This window comes from Sturnira hondurensis, unplaced genomic scaffold (assembly GCF_014824575.4).
Source record: "Sturnira hondurensis isolate 20B ecotype Veracruz unplaced genomic scaffold, ASM1482457v3 Scaffold0021354, whole genome shotgun sequence".
NCBI lineage: Eukaryota > Metazoa > Chordata > Mammalia > Chiroptera > Phyllostomidae > Sturnira > Sturnira hondurensis.
The window spans coordinates 29,911,980-29,932,075 of record NW_028093985.1 but is presented as its reverse complement, the minus strand read 5'-3'; the positions used below and the strand labels follow the sequence as shown (position 1 = coordinate 29,932,075).

Genomic DNA, 20,096 nt, shown 5'->3' with positions numbered 1-20,096 from the left:
CATTCATTTTATTTTACAGCTAAACCATCTATCTCACAGATTATTATAGACACTTAAGACCAGAAGCAGAGAGTCTAAAATGAATTAACATGACTGAAGCAGAATCTTAAATTTATTTCATATCTCAAATGTAATGTAGCTAGAGTCAAATCTGTACACAGAGTAAAACAAATCAAATCAAGTAAACAGCCTGGGACCAAACAGTTTGTACATAGTGAGGGATGTATGTTTCAATTTGGGGGAAGCTGGGCTGAGCTGTGAGTAAGAGAATGAGCGTAAGTCCCCCAAATCTTCCCAACGTCATCACTACAAAGACAGCAGACTTCCCAAGCCCTCCTTTAGATAACTACATAGTTCACTTGTTGTGACTTTTTACTCCTTGGAGGCTATCCCTAGGGGAAATTTCAAAGTAACTCATCCACATTTAAGCAACAACAAAAATAAAAAGGTAGTGGTGATGGAGAAGACCTCTGGAAACACTGCCACATACAGTGTATTAATATATTAAAGAACTGTGCCATGTACTACTAAAGTATATTATGTATATGTAATAAACAATAGATCATCAGTAGAGAAAGCTTCAAAGTTAAAGAATAAGGTCAGAATGTTACCTTCCTAAAATGGAACTTAAAAGATCAACATGAACTAAGTAAATAATCACAGGCAGAAGGAACGCACACTAGAGAGGTTTACTCATAAATATGATGCTGACTGGTATTTTGAAATTCAATTCCAATGAAACTAAGTAGGATGCAACCTCAGTGGGTGGTATAAAGAAAGTCGATATCTCCTTAATTATATTACAACCAGTAGGTGAGTACCCTAAAAAAAGGTAGAAACTTAAGTGAAATGTTGGAAAGAACTAGTGATGAAGATTATTTGTAAAAAGACCAAGCAATGTTCAAAAGACAAATCACTTTAAACAGTGAAGTTAATAACAGAAATAATGAAGAGGGATATACTACACTGTCAGAGCTCATGAACACCTCTCAAATAAAATCATCAAGACATAGTGGAAAGAATGTAATTATACTGAATTTGAATAGATTCAACTTCATGACCTCATCCCTTTGCATTTCTCATCTTCAGTATCATCATTGGGAAATACTGATAATAATAATAGTACCTACTGTCAGGGTTGTTCTGAGAATTCAATAAAATAATATTTGAAAAATCATTAGCAAAGTACTAAAGCAAAAATTCAGAAAATGGCAATCATTATTTATATCATATTTACTCAACAATCCATAACCTATATTCTAGATACACAGTAATTTTCTGACAAATTCATGCATTTGCTTAATGATATCTCCATTTTCAAATAAATTTGTTATAATTTCTTTTTCTTTTTCAGTGACTCTCTTCATAAAAAGTTTATTTTAAAACAATCACTTTTGTAAACATAAATTCATAAGGACCAGGTTCTGGAAAAAAATGCATTCATATGAACCTAAAGCTTCCTGACAATTTCTTCTTTGCATTTTCTAGCTACCATAAGATTCACAACAATGATAACAGTATAAGGAACAATTTTAAATGTTTAAGGTAAAATGGTAAAGATACATTTTCATGTACATCTGCCAGATTAGTCCTAAAGACAAATGGGTAAAATGCAAAAACAAATTAAAGAATTAAATGGCATATAAGGCACCATAATTACAAAAAGAAGTAGTAGTATTAACTGAATACTCTTAACACAATTTTTAGAAATCTGTTTATGGAAGTAAAAAGCATGTATTGTACTATACGTTAAACCCTAAGTGGGGCTGGCTGAGTAACAGTCTCCTGAAGTTCATCAGGTCCTTATCCCTAGAACCTGTGAATATGTTACCTTACATGGCAAAGGGGAGTTTTCAGACCTAATTAAGCTGAGAAGGTTGAGATGGAAGAGTATCCTGGATTATCCAGATGACCCCTATTAATACAGCCATGTGCATCTGATGAGGGAAGCAGGAGGGGTAACGTCAGAAAAGGCAATGTGACAACAACAACAACAAAAGAAACAGCGATGTGATGAAGGGCCAATAACTAAGGAATGAGGATGACCTCCAGAAGCTGGAAAAAGCAAAGAAAGAGCTTCTTCCTTAAAGTCATCAGAAGAAATCAACAGCCTGGTTTTAGGCCCTCAAGACTCATTTCTGACTTCTGTTCTCCAGAAAAGTAAAAGGAAAAACTCATGTTGTAAGGTACCAAGTTTGTGGCAATTTGTTGCAGCAGCGGGAGGAAACTAATACAAACGCTAATCAAAATCATACCCATTTCCAGTTCATTTTAAATGGTTGAACTGGGCCTTGGCTGGTGTAGCTTAGTGGATTGAGCGTGGGCCTACAAACCGAAGGATCACGGTTCAATTCCCAGTCAGGGCACATGCCTAGGTTGCAGGCCAGTTTCCAGCAGGGGATGCACGGGAGGCAACCATACATTGATATTTCTCTCCCTCTCTCCTTCCCTTATGCTCTAAAGATAAATAAAATCTTTAAAAAATATAAATAAATAAATAAATAAATGATTGAACTGGACTGGAAGAGTTTTATGGCTAGGCAGTGGCCAACAACTGAAACTATAGATTTAAGAGACAAAAATTTGAGGAATCACAGGCATTTTCAACCAGAAAAAAAAACACAACACTGTAAGTTAAATAAAGAATGTAAATAAATTAGTTTTAGCATATTAAACACAAAACAAATAAGGGACAATATTAAACCATTATATAAAGTTCAAATTAAAAAAAAATGTATGATGACCGGAGAAAAGGCGGGAGCCAGAGGGGAGGCAGGTAAAGGGATATCTGTAATAGTGTCAACAATAAAAATAAAAGAAAGAAGCTTTTAAAAGATTATAAGCCATATGTTTTACATAGTTTAGAAAAAGAGCTCTGTTTTTAAACAAATTCTCATGGTGTTTACACCCTCTAAGTATTACTGTTATTTCACCTTTATTTTACCCGAGATACAAACAAGATCTTCCAAAATGATCAAAACAAGGGAGAAAAGATATATTTTCAACAATGGTGCTAGAACAATTGAACAGCCATATACAATAATAAAAAGAATCTAGACACTGACATTACACAATTTACAAAAAAATAACTCATATGGATCACAGACCTAAATGCAAAACATAAAAACAATAAAATGCCTAGAGAATAGCATAGGAGAAAATCTAGATAACCTTGCATATGGTGATGATTTTTTAGATACAACATTATAGGTACAATTCATGAAAGAAATAACTGATAACCTGGACTTTATCAAAATTAAAAACTTCTGCTCTGTAAAAGAATATCAAGAGAATGAGAAGAGAAGCTGTAGGAGCAAAAAAAAGTGCAAAAGACACATCTGATAAAAGACGCTTATCTAAAATATGCAAAGAACTGAATGTCAACAATAATAAAAAAACAATTTAAAAATGGTCCAGCCTGGGCTGGTGTGGCTCAGTAGATTGAGCGCCAGCCTGTGCACCAAAAGGTCATGGTTCAATTCCCAGGGCACATCAGGGCACTTGACCAGGTTCTGGGCCAGATCTTCAGTTGGAGGCGTGCAAGAGGCAACCCATCAATGTATCTCTTGCACAGTGATGTTGCTTTCCCTCCCTTCCTCTCTCTCTAAAAGTAAATAAATAAAATTTTTAACAAAAAAATTTTTAAAGAAATGCTCAAAAAAACATTGGCCAAAGACCTTAATAGACAGCTGACCAAAGAATTCAAACAGGGGGCAGCTAAGCACATGAAAAGATACTGCACATCATATGTCATCAGAGAAATGAAAATTAAAGCAACAATGAGATACCAATACACATTTATAAGAATGACAAACTCCAGAACACTGACAACACCAAATGCTGGTAGGATGTGGAACAACAGAGACTCTCATTCATTCCTGGTCGGAATACAAAATGGCACAGCCACTTTGGAAGGCAGTTTGGCACTTCCTCATAAAACTAAACATACTTTTGCCATAAGATCCATCAATGACACTTCTTAGTATTTACTCAAAAAAGTTGAAAACTTATGTTCACATAAAATCCCACACATGGGTTTTCACAGTAGCTTTATTCATACTTGCCAACAACTGGAAGCAACCAAAAAGATATCCTCTAGTAGGTGAATGGATAAATAAACTGTGGCACATGCAGACAACAAAATATTGTTCAAAATTCAAAAGAAATAAGCTAACAAGTCATAAAAATACATAAAGGAATCTTAAATGCATATTTTAAGTGAAAAAAGTCAATCTAAAAAGGCTACATAATGTATGATTCCATGTGACATTCTAGAAAAGCCAAAATTATATAGACAGTAAAAAGATCAGTGGTTTTCAGCAGTTGGGAATGGGGGGAAGTGGAGGAAAGAGGACTTTTAGCGAAAAAATTCTGTATTACACCATAATGATGGATAAGTGTCATTACACATTGTTCAAACTCACAGAATAAACACCACCAAGAGTGCAACCTAATATAAACTATGAACTTCGGGTGATAATGACATGTTACTGTGGGATCATCAATTGGTGGGGATATTGATATTGGGGGAAGCTATGCATGTGAGGGGTCAAGAATAGAAAGGAAATCTCTGTACTTTCTTCTCCATTTTGCTGTGAATCTTAAACTACTTTAAAAAATACAGTCTTAATTCAATAAAATGAGACATCACTACATGCAGATTACAATGGGTCAAATTTTTCTAAATAGCTGGTAATGATGAGACATGGATCATTCACCCACTGCTGACAGAAATGTATCAAGGGTACAATCACTATTCAAAATACACATTCAATTACCACACAACTAGCAGTTGTACCCTGGGTATTTATCATAGAGAAGTTAAAACTTTTGTTCATACAAAAACCCATACATAAATGTTTGCGACTCCATTTGTAATAACCAAAAACTGGAAACAAATCAGATGCTCTTAAAAGGATGAATGATTAGACAAAGCATGGGATATATACGCTGTTATGGGTTGAATTGTGTCCTCCAAAAAGATATGTTCAAATTCTAACCTTAAAAACCTCAGAATAGGAACTTTCGGCCAAGATGGAGGTATAGGTAGACATACTGTGCTTCCTTGCACAACCAAAAGAAGGACAACAATTTAAAAACAAAAAAACACCAGGACTGACAGAAAATTGAACTGTATGGAAGTCCAACAACCAAGGAGTTAAAGACGACACATTCATCCAGACAGGCAGGAAGTGCAGAGACAGGCAGCCAGGCAGAGAGGACTCACAGCAAAGCCACGGCTGGCAGACCCAACCAGATGGTGGATTGCAGTGAGGGCGGTCCCACACTCACACACACACAGATAAACTGAGAGGAACAACTGGGGAGCAAAACAGACCTCGCAACCCAGGGCCCCAGCGCAGGGAAATAAAGCCTCAAACCACTGATAGAAAACATTTGTGGGGGTTGAGGCAGCAGTGAGAGAAACGCCCAGCCTCGCAGGAGAGTTTATTGGATGGTTCCACAGGGTCCTAGAACATATACAAACCTACCCACATGGAAATCAGTGCCAGAAGGGCCCAATTTGCTTGTGGGTAGCTTGTAGGGGAAGTCACTGAAAGCCGGCAGAGAGCAGAACAAGCACCATTGGTCCCTCTTGGACCCCTTCCTCACATACAGCATCACAACCCAGCCACAGGGGTTGCCGCACCAGGTGAATACCTAAGGCTCTGTCCCTCGCTACATAACAGGATCATCAAGACAAAAAAATAGCCCAAATGAAAGAACGGTCAAAGCTCCAAACAAAATATAATGAAGTGTCAAAGAGGTAGCCAACCTATCAAACGCACAGTTCAAAACACTGGTAATCAGGATGCTTACAGAATTGGTTGAATTTGGTCATGAATTGGATGAAAAAATAAAGATAATGCTAAGTGAAACAAAGGAAAATGTATAGGGTACCAATTCTGATGGAAAGGAAAGTGGGATTCAAATCAATGGTGTGGACCAGAAGAAAGAAACATCCGACCAGAAAAGAATGAAGAAACAAAAATTCAAAAAAATGAGGAGAGGCTTAGGAACCTCCAGGACATCTTTAAACATTCCAACATCTGAATTATAGGGGTACCAGAAGGAGAAGAGGAAGAGCAACGAGTGGAAATCTTATTTGAACAAATAATAAAGGAGAGCTTCCCCAATCTGGCAAAGAAAATAGAGTACCAGGAAGTCCAGGAAGCTCAGAGAGAACCAAAGAAGTTGGACTCAAGAAGGAACACACCAAGGCACATCAGAATTACATTAGCCAAGATTAAAAATAAGGAGAGAATCCTAGAAGCAGCAAGAGATAAGGAGACAGGTCTACAAAGGAGTTCCCATAAGTCTGTCAGCTGATTTCTCAAAAGAGACCTTACAGGCAAGAAGGGGCTGGAAAGAAGTATTTCAAGTCATGAAAGGACCTACATCCAAGATTGCTCTATCCAGCCAAGCTTTCATTTAGAATGGGAGGGCAGATAAAGTGCTTCTCAGAGAAGGTCAAGTTCAAGGAGTTCATCATCACCAAGCCCTTATTTTATGAAATGTTAAAGGGATTTATCTAAGAAAAAGAAGATTAAAAATATGAACAGTAAAATGACAGCAAATTCACAATTATTAACAACCACCCATAAAACAAAAACAAAAGCAAACAACTAGAACAGGAACAGAACCACAGAAATGGAGATCACATGGAGGGTTAACAACAGGGTAGTGGGAAAGGGAGAGAGGGGGGAAAATGTACAGAGAATAAGTAGCATAGATGGTAGGTAGAAAATAGACAGGGGGAGGGCAAGAATAGTATGGAAAATGTAGAAGCCAAAGAAATTAAATGTATAACCCATGGATATGAACTAAAGGTGGGGAGAATGTGGGTAGGAAGGGGTGTGCAGGGCGGAGGGGAGTTAAGGAAGGGAAATGGGACAACTGTAATAGCACAATCAATAAAATATATTTTAATTTTTTTAAAAAAAGAAGCTCAGAATATAACCTTAATTGGTTATGGGTTGCTGTAAACATAAGTAGTTAAGATGAGGTCATATCGGAGTCCATGGGCCCTTAATTCATGACTGGTATCCTTGTAAGAGGAGGAAAATCTGGATATGGAGAAGACACAGGCAGAACACCATACACAGATGGAGGCAAAATCTGGGTTGATGCTTCTATGAACAAAGGAGTGCTAGGACTGCTGGCCAACAGCAGAAGCTAAGACAGATGTGTAGAACAGATTCTTCCTCAGAAACCAGCCTACTGATAACTTATTTCAGACTTCTGGTCTCCAGAACTCTGAGACAATAAATGCATGTTTTTAAGCCTCCCAGTTTGTGGTACTCGGTAATGGCAGCCCTAGGAAACTAACCCCCATACCAAGGAATATTATTGTGCTTAACAGTTAAAAGAAATGAAAGTACCCGGATCAATCTCCAGAGAATTATGACTATAAAAAGCTAATTTCAAAAGGTTATATAGAATGAGATTTCATTTATATAACATTATTAAAAAGACAAATTGTAAAAATGGAGAACAGATTAAAAGTTATTGGGGGTAAAGAAGGGGGTGGAAGATGGAAAGCAGAGTAGCTATAAAAGTGCAACATGAGGAGGTCCCTTCCAGTGATGGAAATGTTTCAAGTCATGACTGTAATCTAGGTAAATATCTGCAACTATAATGTTAAATTATACTTTTTCAAAATGCTACCATTGGGGCAAAGTAAATATAGGGTACATGGGACCACTCTGTATTAACTCATTCACATACACCGCTATCAAAATTACCTTAAAATTTTAAATTTAAATAAAAATACATCATTATTGCTGCCATCACGCTTCCTCCGATACAGTGAGGCTTTTATCGTCTCATATGCCTTGGGTTCCTAAATAATCTGTTTTAGGGATAGGCCTTGTTTATTCTCCTTCAGAACTTCTAAGTATCTACTGTATTGTGCCACATTGCAATCACTTAGAAATTCTGAGACACTATCCTAATACCAAGAATTAAGTTAAAATATAAACTTCCTCGTTTTCAGTTTAGTGGTTTTAAAAAATAATGAGACTAGCAAGGGAAGCATATCTCCTATTACATGGCTATGGTCTTAATATTTTTTAATCACATGTCATAATGAAATCAAAGAGCAATATCAACTTCTTCCAATTAACCCCATTGAGCTCTATTATAACAATTTCACATACATTAAAACCTTGCTTTTGTTCAATTAGTTTTTATAAAGTACTGCTGTGATCATTATACAACACACTATATAATTATTTTATATGCTTATGACACCACTAAGAAAACAAGCTATATTTATATTTTAATTTTTTAAATTATAGTAAATACATAATTAAATGATGCAAGATCATAAGAAGCCATATATAAATTTAAAACATGGAAGAGATCAGAACCTTTGCATGTAATACTTATCCCTACCTCTGACTACTTTCCAAATGGAAGGCACCTTCTGTCCTCAGATCCTGGCTAAGACGCCATGTCCTAGAAGAACCCCGATCGCCTATCTTAAGTAGGTAGGTAGGTACTCCTCTGTTCTTGTAGCTGCACTGTTGTTTCAGCAATTATTACAATTTGCTGGGAAATTTTAATTTCTTGTTTTGTACTGATCCACTCTACAAAAATGTAAGTTTCATGAGACACGTGGCCATATATGTCTTACTTCTCATTGTATTCACAGCACTTATTAGACATGCAATAAATATTGTGGAATAAATTCCTTATTTATGTAGCACATTTTCATAATACATATAATCCTAAAATTATAAGACAAAAATAAAAGTTCCTTGATTTTGCAAACTAGAACAATATTCTAAAGTGGTTCAATTCTTACCTTCACTATAGGCTAGATGCAGCATTTTGCATGTCTCTTAAAACTCCTGGGCTGCAGATATCACGTAATTTGAAACACAAGGTTGAACCAAATGCTCTCTTAAGATCCTACATGGCTCTAAGTGATATGACTTTATAATATACAAGGCACTTTTAAGTACTACATGATAATGGTACAAAACTATACAAAATTAAATAATCATTCACTTTTCAGAAATCAAGCCAAGCATTAAAACCAACAGGAAGTTTCAAGCTATTTATGCCATTGAGTCATAAATGATATATGCTTGGTATATTTTCCCATAAACTATTTTCTAATATAATAGTCAAAGATCCTAAATCTGGTGAAGATTGATTATTATTTCCACTTGAGTAAACATGCTTTAAAAGTAATGAGTAAAGATACTAGAGTGATGCTTTGTGTCATATTAAAATCATACCATTTCTAGTAGTTGGATTTATCTATTCGTCCTATTTTTGTTAGATAAAATTCTGCAATGGTTACACTTCAAATGAGGGCTGCATTATTTATATAAACTAAAATTTGGTTCTTGTGTGAATTTAATGTTACATAAAAACTATTCTTTAAGTTCACTTTTCACTTTATATTACTCATTCATAGGAATGAAAACTATAAAATTATTAATTATATAATTTACTTTGTGACTGTTATTATGTTTTAGACACAATTATGTTAAATCCAAATTTATAAGTTCTAACTTTTGTCCCTTATTATGTTATATTTTGATAGAACCAATAGTGGTATTTCTGACAAACAAAAGTTCAGTATGATTCAATTCATTTAAAAATAATTTAAGAATGTAATCATGTAACTGATAGAATATTCTGCAGTATTTGTGAGCAAATATAGTTTTGTTTTATTGTTTTTATTATTTTCAAGTAACAGTATATGAAGCTAACATGTTAAACAGTAAAATTATTCTAAATCTACTGTTAGAACTAAATAAAAACTGATTTTAATTATTTAAGTGCATTCAAGTATACATGTATATATACATATATACACAAAAAAGGAAATGTTTAAGAAATATTAAGAAGGCATCCAAATCAGAAAGGAGGAAACAAAACTGTCACTGTTTGCAGATGACATGATAATGTACATGGAAAATCCTATAGACTCTACCCCAAAACGGCTCAACCTAATAAATGAATTTGGCAAAACAGCAGGATACAAAGTCAATATCCAAAAATCAAAGGCATTTTTGTATACCAACAATGAAAAGGAAAAGCAGAAATCAAGAAAATAATCCCATTCAATATAGCAAAAAGAAAAATAAAATACCTAGGAATAAACTTAACCAAGGATATAAAAGACCTGTATGCAGAAAACTACACAACACTGAAGAAAGAAATCAAGGACGACACAAACAAATGGAAACATATACCATGTTCATGGATTGGAAGAATTAACATCATCAAAATGTCCATACTACCCAAAGCACTTTACAGATTCAATGCAACACCTATTAAAGTACCAATGACATACTTCACAGGCATAGAAGAAACACTTCAAAAATTTATATGGAACCCTAAATGACCAAATAGCACCTGCAATTTTGAGAAAAAAGAACAAAGTCAGAGGGGTCACAATACCCAATACCAAACTGTATTACAAGGCCACTGTATTCAAAACAGCCTGGTACTGGCGTAAAAACAGGCACATAGATCAATGGAACAGTACAAAGAGCCCAGAAATAAACCCAAGTCTCTACAGGCAATTAATATTCGACAAAGGGGACAGCAACATAAAATGGACTAATAATAGCCTCTTCAACAAATGGTGTTGGGAGAACTGGAAAACTATGTATAAAAAAATGAAACTGGAGCACCAACTTACACCATACACCAAAATAAATTCAAGGTGGATAAAAGACTTAAATATAAGCCATGACACCATTAAAGTCCTACAGGAGAACATTAGCAAGAAAATCTGATATTTCACGCAGCAACATTTTTACTGATATGTCCCCTAGAGCAAGGGACATAAAGGAAAGAATAAACAAATGGGATCTCATCAAAATAAAAAGCTTCTGCATGGCTAAAGAAAACAGTATTAAAATAAAAAGACAACCAACTGTATGGGAAAACATATTTGCCAATGATACCTCAGACAAGGGTTTAATCTCCAAAATATATAAAGAACTTACACGACTCCACTCCAAGAAGACAACAACCCAACTGAAAAGTGGGCAAAGGACTTGAACAGACATTTTTCCAAGGAGGACATTCAGAAGATCCAGAGACACATGAAAAGATGCTCACTATCGCTAGCTATCAGAGAGATGCAAATTAAAACCACAATGAGATACCACTTTACACTGGTCAGAATGGCTATCATAAACAAAGCAACAAACAACAAGTGTTGGAGAGGGTGTGGGGAAAAGGGGACCCTAATTCACTGTTGGTGGGATTGCAGACTGGTACAACCGCTATGAAAAATAATATGGAATTTTCTAAGAAAACTAAAAATGGACCTGCCTTTCTACCAAGCAATTCCACTGCTAGGATTATATCCTAAATACAATTTTTATAGGTGAAGCAGACTGGTATTTTCTATTAAGTTTTTTTTGCTTCCTCCTCACACAGTAGAAGCCAATTTCTACATAATACTCGCCTGCCACATCCTTAACAAGGAATTCATAGTGAATCTGTTGGACAGTGACGAGAAGAAGACAGCTTTTAACAGGATTTTTTTGGAAAATAGCTTAAATGTAAAACATTAAAACATATAATCAGTACATTACATAGACAAAAATATAATTATTTTTCTACAGTCCTAGAAAGTATCTAAGTTTTATACATAAAATGAAATTTCAGCTTTTAGAAATTTTACATCCATAATACACATAACTAAAGTATTTCTTTAAAATTCCATCAATTCAACTTTCTGCCTTTAAATTATTTTTGTTTTACTCACTCAGACTTCTTTTCACAAGTTTTAGAAGATTCTTCAATTCTTTTCTCTAGCTCCAGGACAGCTTCCTCCTTGTTCAAAAGCATTTGCTGTGTCTGCATAAGTTCCTCTGCTAAAGTTTTCAACCTAGAATGGACAGTTTCCTCATTATCAATCCATACAAAACTGCATTCACTTTACACACACACAAACACTCATACATCTAAGGTTGTGATGCCCCAAACAGTAGCCACATGTATTTTAATTTAAAGTAAAATTTCAGTTTCATGGCTGCATTAACCACCTTTCAAGGACTGAACAGACACATGTAGCTAGTGGCTAACTTATTGGATGATACAGACCAGAAAATTTTAATAATGACAGTAAGTACTCTTGGGCAGTACTTTTCTAAAGAGTCTTATTCATCAAATACAAAAAAACACAGAAAGCAAATAGAGAAAGCAGAAAAGACTAAATCGAATTCCTGTTATATCCCAGGAAGAGTGTATAGTGAAAAGATCATTATTTTTGTTTCCAGATGCATATTTACACTCTGGTTTTGCTGCTTTTTATCTGAAATCCTGCATTAAGGATTTCTTTAAAATTCCATCAATTCAAGCTACTTAGCAAGCTACTTAGCTCATTTTCTCATTTGCAATTTGGATACAGTAATACCTGCTTGAAAGCATTGTTTTGAGGATCCAATAAACTAATGCATATATGATAACTCATACTTAGTAAGCATTGAGTAAAATGGTTTTTAGTATTATTTGCATATGATGTATCATAATAACCTATGACACAGATCCCATTATCCTTATTTTAAATTAAAGAAAGTGAGTCTCAGTTGTATAATAATTTAAATTGAGGGTGAGCTATTGCACATATTGTAATAATGCTTTAGAGGTATTTTCTATACAGATTTGAAGATAATTAAATATACAAAATTAATATGCACTCATAAGCCAGATAATTTATAGTTGCATAAAATGCATTTGGTATTGAATAGAAATATTTCTACCACAAAACACATACAACTATCAAAGTACAGTAAAATTTTTATCTTTAGCATTTTAAAGCAATAAATGAAACCCAAAATATATAAAAATATGTGAATAATCCACATCTTAAAATTTTTAATTATTTAAGAGATAATAAAGTCAAAAGCAAAAGTCATACTGTGAAATATTTGCAATGCAAATTATAAGCTAAGCTCTTTTAATGCAGAAAAAAAGTCTTAGAAAAAAAGACAACCTAATATGAAAATATACAAAGAACACAATTGGAAGTTCATCAAGAAAAATTCAAATAATTAATAATGGGAATATTTACAACCTGACCCACAATTAAATAACTGCAGATTAAATAAACAGTAAGTTATTTTTCACCTACTAAAATTGAAAACTATAGAAAAGAGTGATAATATTCAGTGTTCTCAATAGTGCAAAATAAAAACACACATACACTGTTGATGTGACAAAATTTGCACAAATATTTCATAGATCATTGTGGAATTGTCTCTCAAACATCAAATTAGAATATTCTCTCACCATCTAAAAATATGTCTTACCAAAATACTTTAGAATGTGCACAAAATTTGACACGAACATGTTTGTTGCAACATTGTTTTTAAACCAAAGAAAACATTTAAATGTCCATGGACAAGTGAATGGCTGAATAAATGTTAATATATTTATAAGAGACAGAATAGCATGTAGTCACTTTAAAATGAGATGCACACTTATAAGGTTCTTCTAAGGCACCTTTTTAAATTAAAAAGCACATGCAGAGTACATATAGCATGGCTCCATTAATATTAAAATAAATATATGTGTATATGTGCTATGGACTGAATGTTATCCCCTTAAAATTCTTATACTGAAGCTCTAATTACCAACGTGATGGCATTACTTTTTTTCAATCTCACCAGAGGACATTCTTTTTTATTGCTTTTAGAGAGACAGGGAGAAAGAGAAACATCAATGCAAGAGAAACACACCGACTGGTTGCCTCCTGTATGCACCCAAACCAGGGATCATATGCACCCAGACCGGGAATCAAACCTGAAATCTTTTTGGTCATGGGACAATGCTCCAACCAACTGAGCCACATGGGTCACAGCAGTGTGAGGGTATTTTTAGATATGGGGCATTGGAAGATAATTAGGGTCAGATGACACCATGAGAGGGGGGGCTTCATGATGGCATTAGTGTCCTTATGAAAAAGAGATTCTAGACAGTCTGCTCATGCTCCCTCTCTCTTTCCTCCAAACACACACAAAGTCATGTGAGTACACAAGAAGACAGCAGTCTACAAGCCAGGAGCGGAGTCTAAGCAAGAACCAAGTTGGCCAGCACCTTGATCTAGAACTTCTAACCTCCAGAACTGTGAGAAATAAAAGTGAGAAAGAAAATTGTTGAGTGAGAAATAAAAACTGTGAGAAAAAAATTGTTGAGTGAAAAATAAAAACTGTGAGAAAAAAATATTGTTGTTGCTTAATGCACCAGTTTGTGGTATTCTGTTATGGCAGCCAGAGCAGACTAATATAATATGTATATGGCTATGTGTGTGTGGATACACAGAACTAGATTACTACAAATGAAACTGATTGATACTCTGAACGATGTGGGATTGGAATAGAGAGTACTTAAAACCAAAAAATAAGTCTTTCATATTTTCTTCTATACTTATTTATATTATTTGAATCTTTTATAACAAGAATTAACTTAAGTTTTAAATTATCAACTAATAGGTCATAGAGATGAAAAGGCAGAAAAACTATGAACTTAATCAGAAGAACTCAAAATACAGCAATCCAGATTATTTCATTTTTGCCCAGGCCTGACAACTCAGTTGGTTAGAGCTTTGTTTTGATATACCAAGGTTCTACCCCTTGGTTATATCAGGATTTAATCCCTGGCCAGGGCACATACAAGAAGCAACCAATGAATGCATGAATAAGTGTAATAGATTACTTCATCTTTGTTTAAAGTCAAGCAAAATAAAAAATCGCAATTGGTTTCTGAGGGTATTACTATATTATAGCAAAACATAATAAATGATGCTCATAATGATCTGGAATATAAGGAAAAGGTTAATGTAAGATCATTATTCTTTAAAAAAATACACATGTACATATATTTTAAGACATCCAATCCAGTAAAAGTATGTTTTTTTTATTTTGATGATGAGATGAACTACAGTTATCTGGAAAATTCACTTACAAGGAATAGTTCATATCCTGACCATGTAAAGAAAGCATCACTATATTAAAATTAGAACTCACTCTTAAGAAAGATACATTTCAACTTCTGGTTTCAAGTTACTTATAAACAATTATAAATAAGTAAGCAAATAACACACAGAATCCTTTGATGTTTACAAAATTCTGCCTTATACATGATCGCACTTAGTCCTCATCAAAGTCTGTATCACAGGACCCTACTTCAGAACCTATTCCAGCCACCTCCTGTCACACCCCGGTCTAGAGGTAACAGAGAAAGAACCAACTTCTCACCATTGTCTTGGCCATGTTACATGGAAGCTGAGTTTGGTAAAAAGCTCTTTCCCTCTTCAACACTCTCCTCCTGTTTCATCTTTTACTTCTCTCTCCTATATCTCTTTTTTTACTCTTTGTACTCTTCCTTACTCTTCTCTTTCCAATTAATTTTCTATTCACCTCTCTTCTCAATTCTTCATTCACTCATTTAATGTCTTTACTAAGCTAGACACTAGGGATAAAACAATACACAAGTCTACATTCAGGAAATTTACGTTCTAGAAGAGACATCAAACTTTTTTCCTCCAAACCTCTCTTTTCTTCTTCTTTCCTCTCCTTCGTTATTACTGTTTGCTTTCCTAGTTTCTTCTTAATTCTACTAACTGTATCTTATCCTCTTATCTATCCTGAAATAAGTACACAGCCCCTGCAAATTGTAAGATGCAGGCACCAGGGCTTATTCTTCATGGGATATTCCTTACACTTTGAATTTTACACATACTATGTGTTCAACTCAGTTCTCTGTTCTGTTTTTCTCACTAGAAGCCCACATTCTGCTTTTTCCATAATTCTTTAATAAGTACCAAGACCACCCTGATGACTATTACTCTGGATTATCAGAGAGTAAACCTGACGAGCCATTTCAATGTGAAAACCACACAATTTACAACTTTCACCCATCAACTAATTCTAGAGCTAACCATATCCAAACCACTACCGTGGTGGTGCAGTGAGGGAAGCCTAGTTCTCTACATAGAAGTCACTGACGCAGGGCTGACTGCTTTCATGTAAAAATTACATCATCAAGCTCACTTTATCTTGCCACATCACAGTAAGAGAAGTATTTGTGCTTACAACTCCTCATCTCTACTGCATTCTATAAAGCCCCTTATTCTGGCAAATCAGACACCGGTTCTAGAACTAGACACCTTCAGGTTCAATATTTACTTAGCTTTTCTAAACTTCCATTTCCTACTCTAATAAAATGGAAATCTATTTAGCACCTAACTAAATTAAACAATTATGTTACATTAAAGCAGTAAAACACTATACCCTATTAGGAATTCATATACTTTAAGAAAATAAAGCAAAAGACTATGCATAGAATAACCCTACTTAAGTAAGGAAAACAATTTATATACATGCATGTGCTTGTAAACACATCCTGGAACAATACATACATTTTTTAAATGAATTAACATTGGAGATCAGAAATGAGTCTTAAAAAAAGACAAAACTTTAATTTTCACTGTTATACTCTTTTGTAAGATTCTGAAGATATTGTCATCTGCTTGCATTAGTTAATTTTTAAAAGTTTAGCTGTATTTAATGATACAAAAATGTAAAACAATTATTGTGGATAATAACAAGTCTTCAGTACTTACACAACCCTTTTTGTATCCACAAACCATTGGATATCACTATCTGTATCTTACAATATACTTACAGAGACCCAACTTCCTGAAAATTATAAATTATAAATGTCCAATACTGTCATACTAATTGTGATATTTGGGTTCATAGAAAACCAAATGGAATAAGGGTGACAGTTGCCTGAAGTAATTTTCTCACATCTTTATTACTGCAACATAAATTAAATAAACCATTTTTTAGCCATCTCATAGCACTTCATGTATGAACTTGTATACCATGGCACAAAAATGTATTAGTCTTTCTCAAGATTACACAGAAGGTGACACCTAATCAACCAAGCAGAAGTTTTTGTTAAAAATATCCACCTCCAATCTGATATATCCACCTGCTTTCTCTGCAACCTTTTTAATTTCCCTTGATAAAATTTTCCTTCAAATATGTCATCTGCCTCCTAATATTTTACATAATTCCAAATATTCCAACTCACTCATTCACAAAGTATTCCCCTAATATAGCCTCACATAATTATACTACACGTTCACCCAAAAAACAAATGAGCTAAGATGGTAAATGAGAACAGCCAAAAACAGACTTGATAAAGCCAAGGTCCTGCTTAAGACATGAGAGTATTGCAGTAGCTGTCGGTCCACTGTTCCACAAAGTTGATTCAGACAGTTAATGGGCAAAACTGATGGCACTCCGCTCAACAAAAGTCAGCAAACATTTTTTTAAAGATCCAAAGAGTAAATACTTTAGGCTTTTCCACCAAAAGGCAAAATCAAGGAATATCACATAAATATTTATATAAGAAAAAAGATAAATATTCACATTTTATTGACCAATTCAAAATATAATAATTGAGTACTACTTATCATAACACCAGTGTACTATGAAAAGAACAAAAATATTTTGAGGGTAATAATGTTTAGCCTTCTACTGATCCACAGATTTTTAACATCATCATTTGTAATACATCTTAAAATATTCCACTAAAGTTTGTACTAAATTAGGGTTTTCTTAACTTCTTTGAAAATATCTTTACCTGTAGTTTCACTCAGGCTATTTACAAAGAGTTAAGTCTTCAGTCACTTAAAACTTGGCATTTACTCTTCAAACAAACAACTGAGCACTTTTTTATCATACCTGCTGACTCATTAAGCGTCAGGGAAAACCACATGAAATCATTTGCCTCGTTTTTTAAAATTAACTAATGATGTAGTTCTCAATGGCTCAACTCCTCACACAAATATTCTCACTGAAACACTAATAGTTAAAAACAAGTTTATTTTCACTAGACATATTCCTTCAGCTACCGCAATGAAACACTATTAAATTAATTTATCATTGGTAAATGGCTCTCCTGGCTTGGCTAACAAATGAGACCCCAAAAACTTATTTTGGTTGTATCCTCATTTACATAGCTTATTTTTCTAAAGAAAGTCTGCTTTGATGAGGTATTCCATTTTAATTCCTTTAAATTTTCTGACTCTCCTGTGAGCTGGTAATAGTGAGCTGCGTGTTCATTTAGTAATGTAAGCATATATTGCATTATTTTAGCACAGCCAGAATTTCATTGCAAAATAAACACAATGCTTTCCCATCTAACTCAATAACAAACAAAAAAAATCCACACTCCACTGTACTTTAAAAGTGTGACATTCAAAATCCATTTTCTTTTCTTGTTTTGTCTTAATAGGCATGGACTGATATTAAACAGTAAATGAAGTATATTGTATAGCAGTACACGTGACACTCAAAGTGCTGTTGAGTTATAACTGTGTCACTCTGATCTGTAGTGCACCAGGTAGCAGTGCAAAGTGATGAGAATGCATACATGGCCGCTATCACAAATGCTCAACTTTGCCATGATAGCAGGAGATCACCTATACACAACAGGTAAATAAATGAACAAGTGATGATGTGTTCCAATAAAACTTTACTTATGGGCCGATATTAAAATTTATATAATTTTCACATTTCACAACATATACTTCTTCTTTTGATTTTTTAAACCATTTAAAAATGTAAACAGCATTCTTAGCTCACAGACTGCGTAAAATAAGTTGCAAGCTGGATTTAGCCCACAGGTGGTAGTTTGCTAACTCATATCCCACAAAAAACCCAAGTGAATCACTTTTCCACAGAGAAAATTACCACTGTTCAATTAATGTATCTCATTTACATCCCACTGTAAAAGCTAAACTCACAATTACTTTAAATTTTAAAAAATGCATTGGAAAACATGAGGCTTAAGGTTGGACTTCAGTTTAGAATACAAGACTGGAATTCAAATATGTTTCTATTGATGGATAGTAACAACTTATAATACATTTAAAGCACTTAAATACCTTATTTCATAACTCCTGAATTTTTTAGTTATTTTGATAAACTAAAACTACTCAAGTAGATACTGATACATTAGAATGTTTGAATATATAATCATAATAAACAGATGATTAAAAATCAAAGAGTAGTATCTCTTCCAGCATTTGATAAAGAGAGATCCAAAAAAGAAGCCTGGGGGAAGGTTGTTGGAGGGGAAGGAGAGAGGCTGCAGAAAACAGAGACAAAGGGAGCAACATCAGGCACAAGGTTATCTACCTAAGCGCCTGTGTGGTGGGAAGTACACATTCTCAGGTGTCCAGTGTCAGAAACTATGAGAGGCCATGAAATAGCCCTCTATCACAAATGTGATCTACCAAGCAAAAATATTTCCTATACATAGGAAATAAATAATCCAACAAATAATTGCATTTAACACTTCCATATACATATGCAATGTTTATAAATATAGTTGACAGATAATTTTAGAATATGATGAAATGCTTAGTGACTTATAGTAACTTTGTCACTTACTATTATATCATTAGAATTCCATGAGGCCTGGGAAAAGGCAGGCAGCAACATTATCTAATCTTGTTTTGGATATAGATACTAGTTGTATAATAATCTCAGAACCTCCTACATTTATTTGAAAAAACTCTACATGATACAATAAACAGAAAGCAAGAATATAAATTATTATATTTATGATTAAGTTTGTGCTAATGAAAATTATTTTTATGTTACTTTTAAGAATCTAGAAAAAGCAAAAAGAAAAAAATTAAAAGGTGTCTCTTCAGGACTAGCAAAGTAAAAGAGATAACCTTAGGTAAAGGGCATTTATTTAAATTCTAAGTCAAGACTGGCTCAGAAGCATAACAGATCAAAAGAAAAAACAAAGTCAAGACAAATTCTACTTAGTCTACTGTAAAAATGCTAGTTTTCCCCCAATAATTCTATATAATTTGAGGAATATATTCATTAGCAACACGTAACAAAAAGACATTTTTTAAATAGAAAAGACAGATATTCAAGTAAGTAGTAGTCCTTACCCACTTTGGGCCAGAAAGCCCTCTAGAAATTTTCAGAGACTTCCCCCAGAAGGTAATATACACATTTCTACAATTTTAATTGGCTTATGGCAGAAGTTTTCAATCCTGTCTGCACATTAAATTCAAG

General features: G+C 34.0%; 1 protein-coding gene across 5 annotated transcripts in view; it reads right to left on the bottom strand.

Moving 5' to 3' along the window:
• FER (FER tyrosine kinase) overlaps positions 1-20,096 on the bottom strand; it is a 397,214-nt gene that overhangs the window by 260,094 nt on the left and 117,024 nt on the right. For all 5 annotated transcript variants that reach the window (XM_037032387.1, XM_037032386.1, XM_037032384.1 and 2 more), the window contains one exon: positions 11,747-11,869. In XM_037032387.1, coding sequence (XP_036888282.1) covers positions 11,747-11,869 — 123 coding nt within the window. The remainder of the gene's footprint in view (positions 1-11,746; positions 11,870-20,096) is intronic.